Here is a 21080-nt window from a genome sequence, read left to right on the forward strand (position 1 = left end):
CCAACATCTTTCCCTGGGGTGATTCCTTTCTGCATCTCCAAAGGCCTGGACTGAGCTGCGAGTGCTGAGATGAGGTATGCTGAGCTTGGGCGATGCTACGTTGAGCTCTCTCATTTAAGCACCAGCCAATTAAATCAAACATCATTCATTACAGCAGGCATGCCTCCTAGCCATCTGCAGATGTAATGAGCAACAGATGAGGTTCATGTACCATTGGCTCATGTCCACAGCAACAGAACTAGGCACCTTCACCTGGCCAAATTGACACCTGAAGCTAACTACTGCAGTCTGTATTTAAAAAACTTATGGCAATTTTTGCTACCACCATCAATAAATAGAAAATGTCCATATTACTATATACCTGTAATACTGTATTTCATTTTCTACAATGGGTGAAAACAATTCTCATTATCTTCATTTGTATTTCTTTGATCACTAGTAAGGTTGAATACTTCTTCTTATGCTTCCTATTTTATTTCTAGCCTTATTGTGTCTTCAGCAAATATTTTTATTAAGCAATTCAGTATTTTTTTAGTACCTCTTTTATGTGTTGGACACTGAACTAGGTTCAGGGGTACTAAAGAAAATCATGGTATAGGAAGGCATCAAACATATATATGTTCCATAATAGAAACAGGTATAATTTGCTATGGCATCTTAAATGATAATATCAAGTACTCAATAAACTTAGTTAATATGTGCCAGGCACTGTTACGGTTTTTCTAACATTAACTTATTTAATCTTCACAACAACCCTATGAAATAGGTTGTATAATTATCCTCATTTTTACAAGTGAAGAAACCAAGGCACAAGATATATTTCTTGCCCTAAGTAAAAATGCTAGTAAATGGTGAAACTGGGATCAAATTCAGGGATTTTGACTCCAAAGTTTATGTTCTTAACTACTAATCTATACTGTCTCTATCAGGTTTTAAGTGTTGGACTTATAGAGGAGGTACTAGAAATTGTTCAATTGTTTTTTTAAAGCAAAAAATATTAATTTATTCATTTTCATAACTAAAAATGTCCAGGGATTATACATCTGCAAGCCTGACTAATTCCCTAGTCCAAGGAATAACTGGTTAAAGTATCATCACATAGTTTGCATTCATCACCACAGTCTATTTTAGAACATTTGCATTACTCCAGGAAAAAAAAAAAGATAAAAGAAAACCCACAGTGTCCAATGTGCCTTGTCCACCCCTATCATTGATCCTTAGCATCATTGTGGTACATTTGTTAATGCTGACGAAAGAATATTAAGATATTATTAAGATAGTCCATAGTTTGCAATAGGTACATTTTCCCCCATGTGCTAGTTTATTATTAACTCTCTGTAATAGTTTGATATATTTGTTCTAGTTCATGGAGGAAAGTTTTTATAGTTGTGTTGTTAATCAGAGTTGTCATCCACCACAAAATTTACTGAGATATACAGTCCCATGTTTTAAACTCTGGCTTTCCTTCTGGTGACATACATGACTTGAAATTTCCCCTATCAGTCACATTCACACACAATTCAGGACAGTTAATTATGCTCACAATAATGTGCTACAATCATCTCTATCCATTTCCACTCATTTAAATTCAACCTAGTTAAAAATTGTGCACATCTTGAGCAATCCCTCCCCATTCTCTAGCCTCATTTTATCTCCTGGCAACCTATATTCTAGATTCTCTGTCTATGAGTTTACATAGTATAATTAGTTCATTTAATTGAGAGCATACAGTATTTGTCACTTTGTGTCTGACTTATTTCACTCAACATAATGTCCTCAAGTTTCATCCGTATTATCACATGTTTCAGTACTTCATTCCTTCTTACTAATGAATAGTATTCCATCATTTATATATATATATATATATATATATAATCACATTTCTTTTATCCATTCATTGGTTGATGGACATTTGGATTGTTTCCATCTTTTGGCAGTTATGAATAATGCCACTATGACCATCAATGTTCCAAAGTCTGTTCACATTCATACTTTCAGTTCTTCTGGGTATATGCCAAGAAATGGGATTACTGGATCATAGGGCAACTCTATACTTAGCTTTCTGAGGAACTGCCTAATTACCTTCCACAGTGGCTGTGTCATTTTATATTCCCAACAGCAGTGAGTAAGTGTTCCTACTTCTCCCTTCCTCTCCAACACTTGTAGTTTCATATTTGTTTAATAGTGGCCATCCTAATAGGTGTGAAATATGTCATTGTGGTTTTGATTTGCATTTCCCGAATACCTAGTGATGTTGAGAATCTTTTCACTTGTTTTTTAGCCATTTGTATGTCCTCATTGGAAAAATGTCTATTCATGTCTTTTGCCCATTTTTAAATTGGGTTGTTTGTCTTTTTATTGTTGGGTTGTAGGATTTCTTTGTATATTCTGGATATCAAATGCTTATCAAATACATGGTTTCCAAATATTTTCTCCCATTGAGTCAGCTGCCTTTTCACCCTTTTGACAAAGTCCTTTGAAGCACAGAAGTATTCAATTTTTTTTTAAGAAGTGTTCAATTTTGAAGAGATCCCAGTAATCTACTTTTTTCTTTCATTGTTTGTACTTTGGGTATAAGGTCTAGGAAACTACCGCCTAGAGCTAGATCTTGAAGATGTTTCCCTACATTTTCTTCTAGGAGTCTTATTGTACTGTTTCTTATATTTAGATCTTTGATCCATTTTGAGTTAATTTTTAAATAAAGTGTGAGATAGGGGTCCCTTTTCATAATTTTGGATATAGATATCTAGTTCTCCCACCACCATTTATTAAAAAGACTGCTCTGTCCCACTCGAGTGGACTTGGGAACCTTGTTAAAACTCAACTGAACATAGACCTAAGGGTCTGTTACTGAACTTCCAATTTGATTCTATTGATCAATATGTCTATCCTTTTGCCAGTACCATGCTGTTTTGACCACTGTGGCTTTATAATATGTTTTAAAGTCAGAAAGTGTGAATCCTCCCACTTCATGCTTCTTTTTCAAGATGTTTTTGGCTATTCAGGGCTTCTTTCTCTTCTAAAGAAATTTGGTGATTAGCTTTCCCATCTCAGTGAAGTAGGCTGTTGGAATTTTAATTGGTATTGCGTTTAATCTATAGATTAGTTTAGGCAAAATTGATATCTTGATAACATTTAACCTTCCAATACATGAACACAGAATGTTTTTCCATTTGTTTAGGTTTTTGATTTCTTTTAGCAGTGTTTTGTAGTTTTCTGTATACAAGTCCTTTACATCCTTGGTTGAATTTATTCCTAGATATTTCTTTTAATTTTTTTTGTAAAAACTATCAGACTTTCAAATGAACATAAAAACGTTTCCAGTATTATTTAATTAAAGTGTTAGGCTGTTATATACAGGCTAAATCAACGTTCACTATTCATTTGCTGTAATATTGAATAAAAAAGCACCCTATTGTATGCTTAGAAAATCCCCAACCTTATTCTCTAGTGAGAATCCATCAGAATTTAAAGGGCATTTTCCCCACTCAAAAATCCTATTGTAAAGCTACAATAGATATATACCAAAGCAATACATGCTTTGCATAGTCCCATGAAAAAAATAATTCAGCTGCTTGTAATCCCTGATGCAAGGTACTTTAAAGCACCTGCCCCCAAAAAAGTGCATGTAAACAGCAATACAGTATGTCATTGAAATAGCATGAATGACTTTTACACAGCTTGACCTAGACTTAAAGAAAAAAAAATTGCATCATAGTCACAACTAGAAATTAAGCTTCAAGACAAGAATTTGTTTCTCTTAATATAAAGAGAAAAATGGACCAAAAAACTTCCTGGAAAAAACAATAACAAACCACCTCATAAATATTTCATATTGAAAAAAATAGCATGTTCCCTGGGTATGGGTTCATTAGGGGTAAATGCACACAGCATTTCTGAATACCCAGCTTTAATACCCACCAGACTTAATAGCTCTGAACTATTTGTAGCATCATGGAAAATGCATTTGAAAAAATCACAAAGGTACAAATTTCAAATTTACCTTTCTGTGAGGTTCACTTAGTCCACAGTAACAAACTAATGATGACAGAGGAAGTATTTTTAAAATTAATTGCTGATTAAAACTCTGGGATTTATCCTGTATCTACTTGTGGAAGAATTCTTTGAAAACCATTGGTTTTTTCTTTCTTTGCTTTATATGTGTTATACAATAAAAAAAAATTTTTAATTCCTTATTAGATTTACTTAGCAAGAAGGATTTGGTATTATTTAATGTACATGTCATTGTATTTAAATACAATTATCACACAACTCCGAAATCTTGTTGCTCAGCTTGAAAGTTCAATTATTATTTCCTGTGTCACATCCATAACGTCAAAAAGAATGAAATCAGAATGATGACACATATTGAGATAGAAATCCAGTTTCTTGACTCTCTATCAAGTAAAGCACAGATGAAGTGACAAAATTTAAAAGGTCTACTGCATTCTCTGGAGCTTACCTTCCCAACAGAATAGTCTAGTTAATTCTAGAGGATGAACATAGGTATGAGGAGGCCAAAGCCAGGGTTTAGTGCCTCATCAGGAAAGGTTGGTTTAGCTTTCCTGCAGCAAGACCATACTCTGTTTTTAGTACTAAGCACCTCTCACAAATGTTCACACTGGTAAATCAAAGAAGTGAAATGTGAATATGACTCAGGAAACCCATAAAACACGTCTAAAAACTACCAAATGATACTCTACTGACGGCTACCTTCATATATGAAAATCAACACATTTATCTCTTTACCAATGGCATTTTTTATTATCATACCCTTCTTGGCCACAAAAGGGATAACAGTGCATCTATATTTATGCACAGTTAACAGTCCACTGTAAATATTGAGACTATTGCATTTTAAAATTAAGATTAAAAGTGACTCTCAAAATAAGATTTTTTTTTCATAAATGAAAATATGTTTATAAAAAAATTGGAGTGATGGTTAATTCAAATGCAAAAACTGTACTTTCTGGGCAGTGAGACAGTAGCTCAGTGGCAGAATTCTCGCCTGCCATGCCAGAGACTTGGGTTCAATTCCCGGTACCTGCCCATGCTAAAAACAAACAAACAAAAAACCCCATACTTTCTTATTCCAAACTACCAAGTTCACACAGTTGATTCTACCACATAATTTTTCTGTACTATGATTATACCACTAGAGTAAAAACTAATAAAACTCTTTAGTTAGCAGAATGGGTCCACTTCTTGACAACTGCATTAAAATTGCAGCATTGAAGCAGAACTGAGAAACATAGTTCTTAATTTCTCCTCTTCCTGTTCTTGTATCCTGTGATTATTAAAAAGACCAAAATCTGGCCTGTAAATGACTGGGTCATCCATTGCCCATTTGGAATGTCACTGAAAGTTAATTCTTCACTTCAAGTGTTTTCTTCACTTGAGTGCCCTGTCGGCTGTTAGCCCATTTGAAGAGAAGCTGCAGGATTCTCTATTGCATGGATTTTCACCATAAGCACCACCATATGCTGCTTTATAACCTGGATCATATTTTTCTTAACAACCATCTAATCTGCATCTACTTAGGCAAGCATAAGTCTAATGTATATTGCACTTTCTGAACATCTGTATTTCATTCAGTGCCTTTCATCTGATCCCTTAAGTTTTTGAGCTTAATGTAGTAATGACCTTGTCCTGGGCTCTAGGAAATTAAGTACATCTTACAATGGATGATGGCATAACATAGCAGAGGATTTCTGCATCTGGGATCTTAGGGGGTTAAAGCCCAAATTCTTAACCTTTACTCCAAAAACTTTTTTACTAAAAATTCCGTAAATACATTTTCCATTAAACACTGCTTTTTGTGGCAGATATTTTGGAAAGATTTATTTTACTACAGAAAAATATGTTGAAATGCCCTCTAAAATATTAATTCTGTCTTTCAGTTATTTATGATTAGCATATTTAGTTTAACAGTTGTCCTGTTAAAGTGAATTAACAGAGATGTGACCGCAGCCTTTTATCTTCTTTGCTCTAACCATCTGTCTGTCTTTTTTTTTTTGCCTTAGCTCTGTATGTCTTATTTCTCCAATTGAAATAAATACAAATCATAAATAAATAAAATGTATAATGTTTTTTTATACATTACTGGATTTTCAACAAGGAAATTCTAGGCTTTCAATATAAGAAAAGATATGGGAAAGAAGTAAACATGTGAAACAGCATCCCTTTATTTTAAACCAACATACTAAATTGAAGTATGAGCTTGCTAACAGCCGTAAGTCTCAGTTTTGTCAGTTTGTTTTTATGGCAAATCTAGAGCCTGATGTGAATTTTTGGGGGGAGTAGTCTGTTTACAGTTAAAGAATTGGAATGGAAACTGTAATAAAATGTAAAGCTGGCATAAGCATTTAATCCCTTGATAATTTAATATTTCACCTCATTGTCTGTTTTAGTTTCCTGGCTGCTATGACAAATACCACACAGTGGGTTGGCGTAAACAGTTGGAGTTTATTGGTTCATGGTTCTGAGGCCAGGAAAAGTCCAAAATCAAGGCATCAGAAAGACAGTTCTTTCTCCCCAAAGATCGTAGCATTCTGTTGTTGGCTGCTGACAATCCCTGGGCCCTTGGCTTTTCTGTCACATAGCATTGCACATGGCAACATCCTCTTTCTTTCGACTTTCACCTCCTGCTCTTCCACTTAGCTTTCTCTTCATAAAGCCACCAGTAATAGGATTAAGGCCAAATCACATTCAGTTGGGCTGTACTTTAACTAAAAACAACATATTCAAAAGCTCTTGTTTACAGTGGGTTTACACTCACAGAAATTGATAAGGTTAAGAACAAGATTTTTTGGGGGGTACATATTTCAGTCTACTACATTGTCTAAAAGCTGACATAACTGATCACTGTAGCTCTTAAAATCACAATCATATATATATGTATACATACCTACATACACATAGTATACACACGCCTACATACATACATACATACATTTTTGGCACATAGTATGCTTTCAGTAAATATTTGTCCATTGAATAAATAAAAAGTTCTATTTCTCTGGTTTTTAGCTGATCAGGTGGCTAATAAGGGGAAAAAGCTGGCTCTTTACTGATTTAATTAAAAGCAATCTTAATGAAACACAACTTCTATCCTATTCTGTTGACAGTTTTAAAAGATTCTAATGAGGGAAACACTTTAAGAAATGGATATGTTCTTGGAAATTCATGAGTAGATGAAATCGTTTTTCAAAGTTCCTATGTTAATATCTTTTTTAAAAGAAATATTAGGAAATTTATTTGTAATGAGATTAATTGCCCTTTGATTTCAAAATGTATAGATTTTGCTATTTCAATGGAGTATTTATATATAATGAACTTTTAAATGGTGAGCAAGGAGTAATATCTTCTCCTAGAAGAAAAACATTAAATCCATTTTTGTTCTCTTAAACTTTTAGGCGAAGGGAAGTGGCTCCGAAACATCGACTATTACCGTTTAGATGGTTCAACTACAGCACAATCAAGGAAGAAGTGGGCTGAAGAATTTAATGATGAAACTAATGTGAGGTAGGAAATAGTTCTGTATTTGTAGAGATTCTGTAAAATTCATTTTTAAATTTATATAGAGTAATATTCACTCTTTTTGGTACATTAGAGAAGTTGTAGGTTTCAGAATAACAGATCATACAGTATTTGTCCTTTTGTGTTTGGCTTATTTCACTCAACATCATGTCTCCAAGGTTCATCCATGTAGTAGCATGTATTAGAACCTCATTCCTTTTTAGGGCTGAATAATATTCCATTATATGTATATACCACATTTTGTTTAACCATTCATCTGTAGATGAATACTTGGGTTGTGTTCTAGTTTGCTAGCTGCTGGAATGCAACACACCAGAGATGGATTGGCTTTTAATAAAAGGGAATTTATTTCATTAGTTTTTCAGAGGAAAGGCAGCTAACTTTCAACTGAGATTCTTTCTTACGTGGGAAGGCATAGGGTGATCTCTGCTGGCCTTCTGTCCAGGCCTCTGGGTTCCAACAGCTTTCCCCAGGGTGATTTCTTTCTGTATCTGCAAAGACCTGGGCTGAGCTGTAAGTGCTGAGATGAGGTATGCTGAGCTGCTTGGGCTGTGCTACCTTACGCTCTCTCATTAAAGCACCAGCCAATTAAATCAAACAACATTCATTGCCGCAGGCACACCTCCTAGCCAATTACAGATGTAATCAGTAATAGATGAGCTTCACATATGATTGGCTCATGTCCACAGCAAGACAACTAGCCACCTTCACCTGGCCAAGTTGACACCTGAACCTAACTACCACAGGTTGCTTCCATTTTCTGGCTATTTTGAGTAATGTTGCTGTGAACATCAGTGCACAAGTACCTGTTCAAATCCCTACTTTACATTCTTTTGGGTGTATAACTAGAAGTGGGATTGCTTGGTTATATGGTGTGCTTGTTTGAATCTGTTATGTAACCCTGAAAAGCCTATGTTCTTTTAATCCATCTCTGTAGGTGCAAACCTATTGTGGGTGGGAACTTTTGCTTAGGTTGTTTCCATAGAATGTGATTCAGCCCATTCAAGGTGGATCTTATTCCCCTTGCCAGAATCCTTTATGAGAGGATAAAGGGCAAAGACATTTTGGTGAAAGCTCAGAGAAGCAAAGAGAGAAAGAAAACCCCGGGAAAGAAAGAAATGCCCAGAATCATTTTGGAGACAGCCATTGAAACCAGAACCAGGAGAGAAGAGCCAGTACACATCGCCATTTGCCTTTCCATATGACAAAGGAACCCTGGATACCAGTGGCCTTTCCTCAGAGAAAATGTCTTCTTCTTGATCCCTTAATTTGGACGTTTTCATGGCCTTAGAACTGTAAAGCTATAACATAATAAATCCCCATTGAAAAAAGCTAACCCATTCTGGTATATTGTATTCCAGTAGTTTTAGCAAAACATATGGTAGTTCTATACTTGATTTTCTAATGACCCACCAAACTGTTTTCCACAGTGGCTGTGTACCATTTTAGTACATTCCAACCAATGATGAATAAATAATGCCTGTTACTTCACATCCTCTCTCACGTTTGTTCTATTCATTTGTTTAATAGTATCATTCTAGTGAGTGTGAAATGATACTTCATTGTGGTTTTGATATGCGTTTCCCTAATAGCAAATGATGTTGGGCATCTTTTCATGTGTCTTTTCTCCATTTGTATTTTTTCTTTGGAGAAATGTGTTCAAGTCTTTTGCCTATTTTTAAAATGAGGTGTATTTTTTTTCCTGTGGAATTGTAAGATTTCTGTATATATTTTGGATATTAAACCTGTATCAGTTATGTGGTTTCCAAATATTTTTTCCCATTTGTAGGTTGTCTTTTTTCTTTCATGATGAAGTCCATTGATGCACAAACATTTTTACATTTGATATAGTCCCATTTATCTATTTTCTCTTTTGTTACTTGTGCTTTTAGTGTAGCCAAGCCTTAACACACGGTCCCAAAATGTCTCCCTAAATTTTCTTCTAGGAGTTTATAGTCCTGGTTCTTATATTTAAGTATTTGGTTTTATTTTGAGTTAATTTTCATGTATGGTGTGAGGTAGAAATCTACCTTTCTTTTGCATAAGAACATCCAGTTTTCCCAGCACCATTTGTTGAAGAGTCTGTTCTTTCCCCACTGAGTGGACTTGGCACCTTTTCCAAAAATCACTTGACCATAGATGTGAGGGTCTAGTTCTGAACTTTCGATTTGATTGCATTGGTTTATGCTAATACCATGATTTTTGGTCATACAAGCTTTGAAATAAGTGTTTAAGCCAGGTAGTGTTTGTCCTTCAATTTTGTTCTTTTTCAAGGTGGTTTTGGCTATAAGTGGTCCCTTAACCTTCCATATAAAGGTGGTGATTGGGTTTTCCATTTCAGCAAAGAAACATTTGGAAATTTTATTGTGATTATGTTGAATCTGTAAATCAATTTTGGTAGAATTGATGTTTAAATGAGATTTTTCCTCCAATCCATGAACATGGAACATTCTTCTATTTATTTAGGTCTTCTTTTATTTTTTTAGTATGTTTTGTAGTTTTCTGCATGTAAGCTTTACATCCATGGTTACATTTATTCTGGATACTTGATTCTTTGGTTGCTCTTATAAATGGGATTTTTTCTTCAAATTGTTCATTACTAGTATATAGAAACAATACAGAATTTTGTGTGATGATCTTGTATCCCGCATTTTGCTGAATTTTGGTTTTTAGCTCTAGTTGCTTTGTGGTAGATTTTTTTCAGGATTTTCTGCATATAGGATCATGTCATCTGCAAATAGGGAAAATTTTCCTTCTTCCTTTACAATTGGGATGCCTTTTATTTCTTTTGCTTGCCTAATTGCTCTGGCAGGAACTTCCAGTACAATGTTGAGTAACAGTGGTGACAGTGAGCATCCTGGTTTTGTTCCTGATCTTAGAAGGAAAGCTTTCAGTCTTTCACCATTGAGTATAATGTTAGTAGTGGGTTTTTCATATATGCCCTTTATCATGTTGAGAAAGTTTTCTTCTCTTCCTTGTTTTCTAAGTGTTTTTATCAGGAAAGGTTGTTGGATTTTGTCAGATGCCTTTTTACATCAATGCAGATGATGTATCGCTCTGCTTATCCTGCTGGAATGCAATATGCCAGAAGCGGACTGGCTTTTACAATGTGGATTTGCTACCTTACAGTTCATAGTTGTGAAAATATCCAAATCAGGGCCTCAGCAGGCCAGTACCTGGACTCTGAAGACAGGCTGCTGGCATCTGGGATACCTCTTCCACATGGGAAGGCACCTGACCAACTTCTTTGGGCCCATCTCTCCTGGGTTTCATTGCTTTCCGCTTCAGTGTCTTCCTTTCTCAGCTTCTCTCGGTACTTCTGTGAATTTCATCTCTCTCAGCTTCTGTCTCTCTCAGCTTCTCCACTGCTTTTCTCTATGAGCTTCTCTTAATTTCATCTCTTAGTTTCTCTGTGGCTTCTCTCTGTGTCTTTTATCCTCTTATAAGAGACACCAATAAGGGAATTAAACCCACCTTGAATGGAGTGGGTCATATTTCAATTGAAATAACCTAATCAAAAGGTCCTACCCATAGTAGGTCTGCACCCACAGGAATAGATGTTAAAGAACACGATCTTTTTTGGGTACATAACAGCTTCAAATCACCACAGATGATTATGTGTTTTTTTTTTCCCCTTTCATACCATGAATGTAATGCATTACATTAATTGCTTTTCTTATGTTGAGCCCCCTTGGATACCTGAGAAAAATCTCACTTGATCATGGCATGTAATTCTTTTAATGAACTTTTAAATTTGGTTTGCTAGTATCTTGTAGGGGATTTTTACATATGTATTCATGTGGGATGTTGGTTTGTAATTTTCTTTTCTTGTGGTATCTTTATCTGGTTTTGGTATTATGATTGATGTCCTCAGAATGAATTAGAGAATGCTCCCTTCTCTTCATTTGGAAGAGTTTGAGTGGAATTGGTGTTGATTCTTTTGGGAATTTTTGGTTAAATTCACAAGCAAAGCCATTGGGTCCTGGGTTTTTTATCTTGGGGTGATTTTTATTCAGTCTATTTAATAGGTGATCTGTTGAGTTCTTCTATTTCTTCTTGACTCAGGGTAGGTGGTTTGGGGTTTGTTGGGCTTTTGAATGTGCATATTCATGTCTTTCATTAAATTTGGGAAGTTTTCTGCCATTATTTATTTGAGTATTCCTTCTGCCCCTTTCTATCTTCTTTTTCTGGGACTCCTATAATGCATATATTGTTAGACCTGATGTTATCCCACAGGTCTCTTATGTTCTATTCATCTTTTTAAAATTCTTTTATCTTTCTGTTCTTCAACCTGAGTCATTTCATCCTCCGTTTCCTCGAGTTCACTGATTTCTTACTTCTGCCACCTCCAGTCTGATTTTGATACCATCATTGAATTCATGGGATTAAGTTGTGTAGCTGAATCTGTCCAGATTAAATCCACATATTCTAGAGATTATATGTCTATATTTTAATTTCTCATGACTCAGTAATTTTCAGAAATTAGAAATAGTATTCTTGTTTTTATGTAAGGCATTCTGAAAGACATAGTAAGATAAATTTTAAGATAATGACCACATCTAAAGTTGTCTTATGCTCTGACCAAGAAATACAGTAGTATTAAATAGTTTGTGTCCCTAATTAGCTTGTATATCAGTCATGGCTCAGCAGTAAAACAAAATCAACAGGACATACATATGTATATAAATATTAAGAGTAAAATGGTTATTACAGGAATTGGCTCATGCAAACATAGAGATTGGAAGATACAAATTCCATAAGGCAGGCATAATTTCAGAACTCCAGTGAAGGTTTTGAGGCATTCTCCATGAGAAGCTGGGTGCCTGAAGTAGAGAAAGAATGAAGACTGACTGCTGAAATAATCTGTTCTGTCTTTAAGGCCTTCAGATGATTAGATGAGAAGTCTCTCATTGCTGAAGGGGATCTCCTTTGTTTATTGTAGATGTAATCAACCACAGGTGCAATCAACTGACTTATGATTTAAATCCAGGATATATCCTTACAGTAACAGGCTAGTTCCTGTTTGACACACATAGCCACATTGACATATGAACTTAACTATCACAAATTAATTAAGAGTCACATATACTTACAAAGATAGTACAGAGAAGTCCTGGGAACTCTTCATTTAATTTCCTCCATTGGTAAAATCTGACATAACTATTTTAAAATATCAAAACCAAGACATAGCCATTTGTTGAATGCATGTATATAGTTCTGTCTGTGTCATTTTATCATGTCTAGACTTCTGTAAACACCATCACAACGGAGAAACAGAGCTCTTCCATCACTGGGAAGATACCCGTCTTGCTACCCTCTTGTAGTTACACCCATCCTTATCATAAACCTTGCCATTATCCCTAAATGCTCACAACTTGTTTGTTTTCCATTTGTATAATTTTGTCATATTGAAGAAGTTCATAGAAATGAAATAATTGAATATGTGATTTTTGACATTGGCATTTTTCACTCAGCATAGTTCCCTTGGGTTCCATCCAAGTAATGCATATCAATAGCTTGCTTGTTTTTTTTTTTTTTTTATATTTTTGTTGACCAAACATAACATACAAACACGAGCATTCTTAAGATATGAACATTCCATTCTTGGTATATAATCAGTAACTCACAATATCATCACATAATTCTATATTCATCACCATCATCATTTGCATCACTCTAGAAAAAGAAATAAAAAGAAAAAAGAAGAAAGTTATACACACCATACCCCTTACCCCTCCCTCTCATTGACTGTTAGTATTTCTATCTACCCAATATATTTTAACCTTTGTTCTCCCTATTTTTTTCACTACCCCTTTACCCCTCCCTTTCAGTGGTAAACTGAACAACAAATACTTGTTGATCACAAGTATTTCAGTCTACTCAATTTATGTTAACATTTGTTCCCACTATTATTTATTTATTTTTAATCCATATGTTTTATTCATCTGTCCATACCATAGATAAAAGGTGCACCATACATAAGGTTTTCACAATCACACAGTCACATTGCGAAAGCTATGTCATTATACAATCATTTTTAAGAAGCATGGCTAATGGAACACAGCTCTGCAGTTTCAGGCCCTTCCCTCTAGCCTCTCCAGTACACCTTAGACTAAAAAGGGGCTATCTATATAATGTGTAAGAATAACCTACAGGAAATCTCTCAACTCTGTTTGAAATTTCTCAGGCACTGACACTTTGTTTTGTCTTATTTCTCTCTTCCCCCTTTTGGTTGAGAAGGTTTTCTCAATCTCTTGATGCTGAGTCCCAGATCATTCTAGGATTCTAGGATTTCTGCCCCATGTTGCCAGGGAGGCTTGTACCTCTGGGAGTCATGTCCGATGTAGCGGGGGGAGGGCAGTGAGATTTCTTGCTGTGTTGGCTGAGAGAGAGGCCACATCTGAGCAATAAAAAGGCCCAACTCTTAGGCCTAATTTTAAGTAAGGTTGGCCTATCCTTTGTGGGTATAAGTTTCATATGAACAAACCCCAAGATTGAGGGCCCAACCTATTGGTTTGGTTGTCCCCCCTGCTTGCAAGAATATCAGAAATTCTCCAAATGGGGAAGTTGAATTTTCTCACCATTCCCCCAAGGGGACTTTGCAAATACTTCTTTATTCACTGTTCAAATCACTCTGGAAGGAGTAGATACATAGGATCTCCTCAAAATTGAGCACTTTTGAGCTTCAAAGGACTTTGTTAAGAAAGTGAAAAGGCATTCTACTCAATAGGAGAAATTATTTGGAAACCACAAACCCAATAAAGGTTTAGTATCCAGGATATATAAAGAAATCCTACAACTCAATAATAAAAAAATACAATCCAATTAAAAGATGGGCAAAAGACTTGAATAGACACTTTTCCAAGCAGAAATTATAAATGACTAAAAGACACCTGAAAAGATGCTCAACATCACTAGCTATTAGGAAAATACAAATGAAAACCACAATGAGATATCATTTGATACTTAACAGAGAATGACCATTATAAGAAAAAAACAACAACAGAAAGCTACAAGTGCTGGAGAGGATGTGGAGAAGTAGGAACACTTCTTCACTGCTGGTAGAAATACAGAATGGAGCAGCTGCTTTGGAAGGCAGTGTGACAGTTCCTCAGAAAGCTATGTATAGAGGTGCCATATTATCCGGCAGTCTTGTTACTAGGTATATACTCAGGAGAACTGAAAGCAGGGACATGAACAGACATTTGCACACTGATATTCATAGCAGCATTGTTCACAATTGCCAGAAGATGGAAACAACCCAAATGTCCATCAACTGATGAGCAGATACACTGTGGAATGCGGTGAAATAATATTCAACTCTAAGAAGGAATGGAGTCCTGATGCATGTTATGCAACAACATAAATGAACCTTGAGGACATTATATTGAGTGAAATAAGCCAGTCATAAAAGGACAGTGTATGGTGTCAATAATATAATATAAACTAATTATAATGAGCAATCTCTGGGAGTAAAAGTCTAGAGTATAGGTTAGTAGGAGATAGAAAGAGGATAGAGAATGGTCAGATGATGCTTTGGGTGTACATAATTTTTGTCAAGGTTGATTATAAATGTTTGGAAATGGATAGTGGTGATGGTATCACAGTGCTAAGTGTAATTAACAGTGCTAAGTGTAATTAACAGTGTTGAATGTGAGCATGGTTGAAAGGGGGATTCTAGGGTTATGTATGTCACTGAAGGAAAGCTAGAGGATAAAACATAAAACAGTGTAATATAGTGAATTCTGTTGTGAATTATGACTGTGGTTAATTGTACAAATATAAGAAAGTTCTTACATATACTAGAGCAAATGTATATCACTATTATAATAGGGTGGTCTATTAGTTTGCTAAAGCTGCCAGATGCAACATACCAGAAACGGAATGGCTTTTAAAAATGGAATTTAACAGTTATAAGTTTACAGTTCTAAGGCTGTGGAAATGTCCAAATTAAGGCACCAACAAGAGGTTACCTTCACCCTAGAAAGGTGATGCCATCTGGAACACCTCTATCAGCTGGGAAGGCATGTGGCTGGCATCTACTGGTCTTAGTCGCCAGTTCACATGCTTCCAGCTTCTGATGCCAGCGGTTTCCTCTCTAAGCTCTGTGGGCCTGCACTTAGCTCCTCTGCGACTGAGCTCCAGGTTCTGGCTTGCTTATCCTCTCTTGGGAAGGAACATGGTGAAGTCTGCTGGGCTCTGCCTGTGTCTAGGCATCTGCTCTCTCTGTTGGCACTCCAAGCATCTCCAAACATCCATGTCTTTGTCAGTTCTGAAGCAGCTGTTCTCCAAGCATCTGCATCTGAGGTTTCTTCAAAATGTTTCTCCTTTTAAAGCACTCCAGCAAATGAATCAAGACCTAATCAAATGTCAGACCCACAACTGGGCGCACTGCACCTACATGGAGATAATCTAATCAAAAGGGTTTTCACCATGTGATGCTGAACCAGAATTAAAAGAGGCGGCTGCCCCCATGAGATTGGATCAGGATTAAAACGTGGCTTTTCTGAGGTATACAAAAGTTTTAAACTGGCACAGGCAGTATATGGAAAAAAATAAAATTAATGCAAATGAAGGACTATAGTTAATAGTAACATTTGTAATATTCTGTTCTCAATTGTAACAAAGGTATTATAGCAAACTAAGCATCAATAATAGGGGGGCATAAGGGGTATGAAATTTTTTTTTCTTAGGAGTAATGAGAATGTTTTCAAATGACTGTGGTGGTGAATGCACAACTCTGCGGTTATACTCAGAGCCACTGAATGTTTAGATGGATTGTATGGTTCATGAATAAAATTGTTTAAAAAAAGAAATGTTGTCGGGAAGACTGGATACCCATATGCAAAAGAATGGAGGTGGATCCCTACCGCCTACCATATATAAAAATTAACTCAAAATAGATCAAATATCTAAATACAAGAACCAGGACTATAAACTCCCAGAGGAAAACATAGGGAAACATCTTCAGGACTTTGTGTTAAGCAATGGTTTCTTACATCTTATACCAAAAGTACAAGCAACAAAAGAGAAAATAGACAAATTGGAGTTCATCAAAATTTAATCTTTTGTTCATCAGTGGACTTCATCATGAAAATAAAAAGACAGCCTACAGAATGGAGAAGATATTTAGAAATCACATATTTGATACAGATTTAATATCCAGAATATATATTTTTTAAAACTATAATTCATACCAAAAAGACAAACACCCCAATTTAAAAATGCCCTGAAGTCTTGAATAGACAGTTCTTCAGAGAAGATACGCAACTGGCCAAAAGGCAAATAAACAGATATTCAACCTCATCAGGCATTTAAGAAAAGCAAATCTATACCAGAATGCAATACCATTTTCACCCACTATATAGAATGGCTACCGTATTGGAGAGGCTATGAAAAAATAGAAACCCTTATTCATTGGTGGGAATGAAAATGGTGCAGGTGCTGTGAAAGACAGTTTGGCTGTTCTTTAGAAAGTTAAGTGTATACAATTGCTGTATGACCCAGCAATCCCACTTGTAGATATATACCTAAAAGAATTGAAAACAGGATCATGAATAGATGTTTGCATACCAATGTTCATAGATGCATTATTAATGGATGCCAAAATATGGAGGCAACCCAAGTGCCCATTAACCAGAGAATGGATAAATAAAATGTGATATACAAAGAAATATTATACAGCCATAAAAGAAATGAAGTTCTGATACGTGCAACAACATGGATGAATCTTGAACGCATCATCTTGAGTGAAATAAGTCAGATACAAAAGGACAAATACTGAATAATCTCATCAATATAATTTAATTAGCATAGGCAAAATCCTACAGCCATAAACTAGGTAGGATACAGGCTCTCAGGGATGGGGTGTGGGTACAGAATGGGGAGTTAATACTTAAATTATAGAGAAGTTCTATTTTGAATGATGGCAAGTCTGGTAATGGATGGTAGTGATGGTAGCACATTGTGCATGTAATTACCAACAGTGAATTATATATTTAAATGTCATTGAAAGTGGAAATTTTAGGTTGTATATATTTTACTAGAAAAAATATTTTTAAAAAAGCCATGAGACTGTACAACACAAACAGTGTAACCTAGTGTAAACTATGGAATATATTTAATAGTACAGTTATAGTATTTTTTATGGTTTGCAACAAATGTACCACTCTAATGTGAAATGTATAGGAGGAGCTCTATTTTCTGCATGATTTTTCTTTAAACCTATAACTTCTCTAATAAAATAAAAAGAAGAAATAGAAGTTTCCATCAGACCAGTCAGATATAAGATATTGAACCAATAGTCAGAAACCTCCCAATCAAGAAAAATCCATGGCCAGATGGCTTTACTGTTGAATTTTCCCAAATATTTAAAGAAGAGTTACTACCATTCATTCTCACACTCTTTCCAAAAAAAATTGAAGAGGAGTAAAAACTTCCTTACTCATTTAATGTAGCCAGAATCACCCCAATACCAAAGCCAGATTATAGAATAATAACCTTTATTATAAACTAATAACTTTTATTAGTATAGATGCAAAACCTTCAACAAAATTCTAATAAACCCAGTCCTAAAGCACATCCAAGGGATTGTGTACCATGATCAGGTTGGATTTATCCCAGGAAAGCAAGGGTAGTTTAGCATAAGAAAATCAATTAGTGTAAAAGAACACGTTAATAAATAAAGAAACAAATTGATGCAGAAGATTCATTTGATGAAATCCAGCACTGTTTCTTGATAAAAAAAAAAACTCAGAATACTAGGAGTAAAAGGAAACTTTCTTAACATGATAAACAGCATATTTGAAAAATCCACAGCTAAAATCATGTTCAATGGCAAATGACTGAAAGCTTTACCCTAAGCTCAGGTACATGGCAAAGATGCCTGCTATAACTATTGCTATTTGATATTATGTATGAAATGTTAGCTACCAAAGCTAATAAATGAATTCAGAGTGGCCGGCTACAAGATCAGTATACAAGAATCAGTATTTTATATACCAGCAAGAAATACTCCAAAAAGGAAATCAAGAAAACAATTTCGTTTACAATAGCAACTAGAAGAATGAAACATCTAGGACTATATTTATCCAACGATGTAAGGGACAGTATATAAAAAACTACAGATCATTACTGAAGGGAACTAAAGAAGACCTAAGTATTTGGAAAGATATCATTGTTCATGGATTTCAAGTTTGATATCATTAAGATGTCACTATTACCTAGAATTAACACAGAAGAGCAAAGGACCCTGAATACCTAAAACTGTCTTGAAAAGAATAACAAAGTTTTTGTACTCATGCTTCCCAGCTTCAAAACTTACTATAAAGCTGCATTATTCAATACAGTGTGGTAACAGCACAAAGATAGACAAATAGACCAATGGAATAGAATTGAGAACACAAAATAAACTTACACATTTATGTCCAGCTGATTTTTGACAAGGATACCAACCAAGTCTACTAATATTAGTGGAAAAAACAGTATTAGGAAGACTAGATAGCCACATGGAAAATGATAGTAGACCCATACCTCACACTATATATAAAAGTTTACTCAAAATGGGTCAACAACCTAAATTTAAGAGCTAAAACTATTTAAAAATTTTTCAGAATAAAATAAAGTATTTTTAGTTCCTTATGCTATGTAATGGATGCATGAGTAACAAAAGAAGAAATATATAAACTAAACTTCATCAAAATGAAAACTTTGCATTTGAGGACATTATTAAGAAACCAAAAAAAAACAATCAATAGAATGGGAGAAAATATTTGAAACCATTTGTCTGGTAAGGTTTTAATATCTAGAATATATATACAGAAAATGGGCAAAGGGATTGAATGGACCATTCTCCTAAGAAGACACACAGATGGGCAGTAAGCACACGAAAAGATGCTCAGCATCATTAATCATTAGGCAAATCCAAATCAAAGCCACAGTGAAATACCACTTCACACCCACTAAGATGGCCATCATTTTTTTTTTAAAGTGCTGGTGAGGATGTGGCGAAATACAAACAGTTCTACATTGTCAGTAAAAAGGTAAAATGGTGCACTCCCTGAGGGAAGGAATTAGTGTTGCCTTAGAAGTTTGAACATAGAACTCCATATGACCTGGCAATCCCACTTCTAGGTATATACCCAAAATAATTAAAAGCAGGAACTCAGACACATATTTGCATACCAGTGTTCATAGCAGCATTACTCATAGTAACCACAAGGTGATGTAATAATCCCAGTGTCCATCAACACATGAATGGTTAGTATGGTCTGTACATGCAATGGTATATTATTCAGCCTTAAAAAGAAAAGAATTTCATATACATTCCACTTCATGGATGAACTTTGATGGCATTATGTTGAGTGAACTAATTTGGGCACAATGGGCCAAACAATGTATGATTCCATTTATATGAAATAGCTAGAGTCTGCAAACTCGTAAAGATAGAAGTAGATTACAGTTTACCAGGGTCATGAAATAGAGGAAATGGGGATAATGGGTTTAGGGTTTATGTTTGGGGTAATGGGAAATTTCTGGTAATGGATGGGAGTGGTGGTAACAGAACATTGTGAATTAGATTAATCCCAATGAATGATATCTTCAGAGTGGTTATGCTGGGACAGTTTTTATTGTACATGTTTCCACAATTTAAAAATTAAAAGAGCAACTAAATAGGCAGTGACATTTAAGTGCCATCTCTGATCTTAGACTCCATCTAATAATGGAGGGGAAAAGACCTAAAAGGGCATTATTGGGACATATGACGAAAATGGAGTATAGACTGGAAGCTTTATAACAGTGTTAAAATTTCTCGAACTTGTTAACTGTATTATGGTGGTTACATAAGTAAATATCCTTGTTCTTAGGAAATATATGTTATGTGTTCAATGAGCATGATCTGTACAACCTGCTCTGAAATGTTTGGTTGGTTGGTTGGTTGGTAGGTAGGTAGGGCAGGGAGAGAGGGAGGGAGGGGAAGGAAGGGAGGAATTTGTGGCAAAATGTTAAATTTAGACCTGGATATCTGCAGTGGTGTATTTTCGGGGTTTCTGTATGTTTATTTTTGGATCTGTCTTATAAGTTAAAAATTCTGTCAAAATAAAAATGTAATGGAGTAAAAAACAAAAACCTTTTGGAATTCATTGCTGTGTTGTTCTTTAGCTTCTGAGGTCCTTTGCTTGTCTGGTTTTTTCACCTTTTAGAGCCATCTTATACTAGTTTTATGTAATGCCCAGTATTTTTGTTTATTGGGAGTATTAGGGAAATATATATCTACTCTATGTTTCCAGATAGAAGTGCAAAAGTTTTTAAAGAATTGCTGTGCATGTCCTTTGGCAAACATATGCATATGTATATACATACATACAAACCCTCCCTTTCGCGTATACATATATACACACATGCATGATTCTGTTGAATGTATGCCTAGCCGCAAAATTGCTGGGTCACAGCTGTGTTCAGTTTTAGATTATACTGCCAAAACATTTTTGCGAAATTTGTACTTCTACCAGTTGTATATGTGTATTTCAGTTGCTCTTCAT

At 35.2% G+C, this 21080-nt stretch overlaps 1 protein-coding gene across 6 annotated transcripts in view; it reads left to right on the forward strand.

Annotated features, from left to right (window-relative positions):
• ATRX (ATRX chromatin remodeler) overlaps nucleotides 1-21080 on the forward strand; it is a 423319-nt gene that overhangs the window by 345630 nt on the left and 56609 nt on the right. For all 6 annotated transcript variants that reach the window (XM_077145058.1, XM_077145060.1, XM_077145061.1 and 3 more), the window contains one exon: nucleotides 7416-7524. In XM_077145058.1, coding sequence (XP_077001173.1) covers nucleotides 7416-7524 — 109 coding nt within the window. The remainder of the gene's footprint in view (nucleotides 1-7415; nucleotides 7525-21080) is intronic.

This window comes from Tamandua tetradactyla, chromosome X, assembly GCF_023851605.1.
Source record: "Tamandua tetradactyla isolate mTamTet1 chromosome X, mTamTet1.pri, whole genome shotgun sequence".
In the NCBI taxonomy this organism is placed as follows: domain Eukaryota; kingdom Metazoa; phylum Chordata; class Mammalia; order Pilosa; family Myrmecophagidae; genus Tamandua; species Tamandua tetradactyla.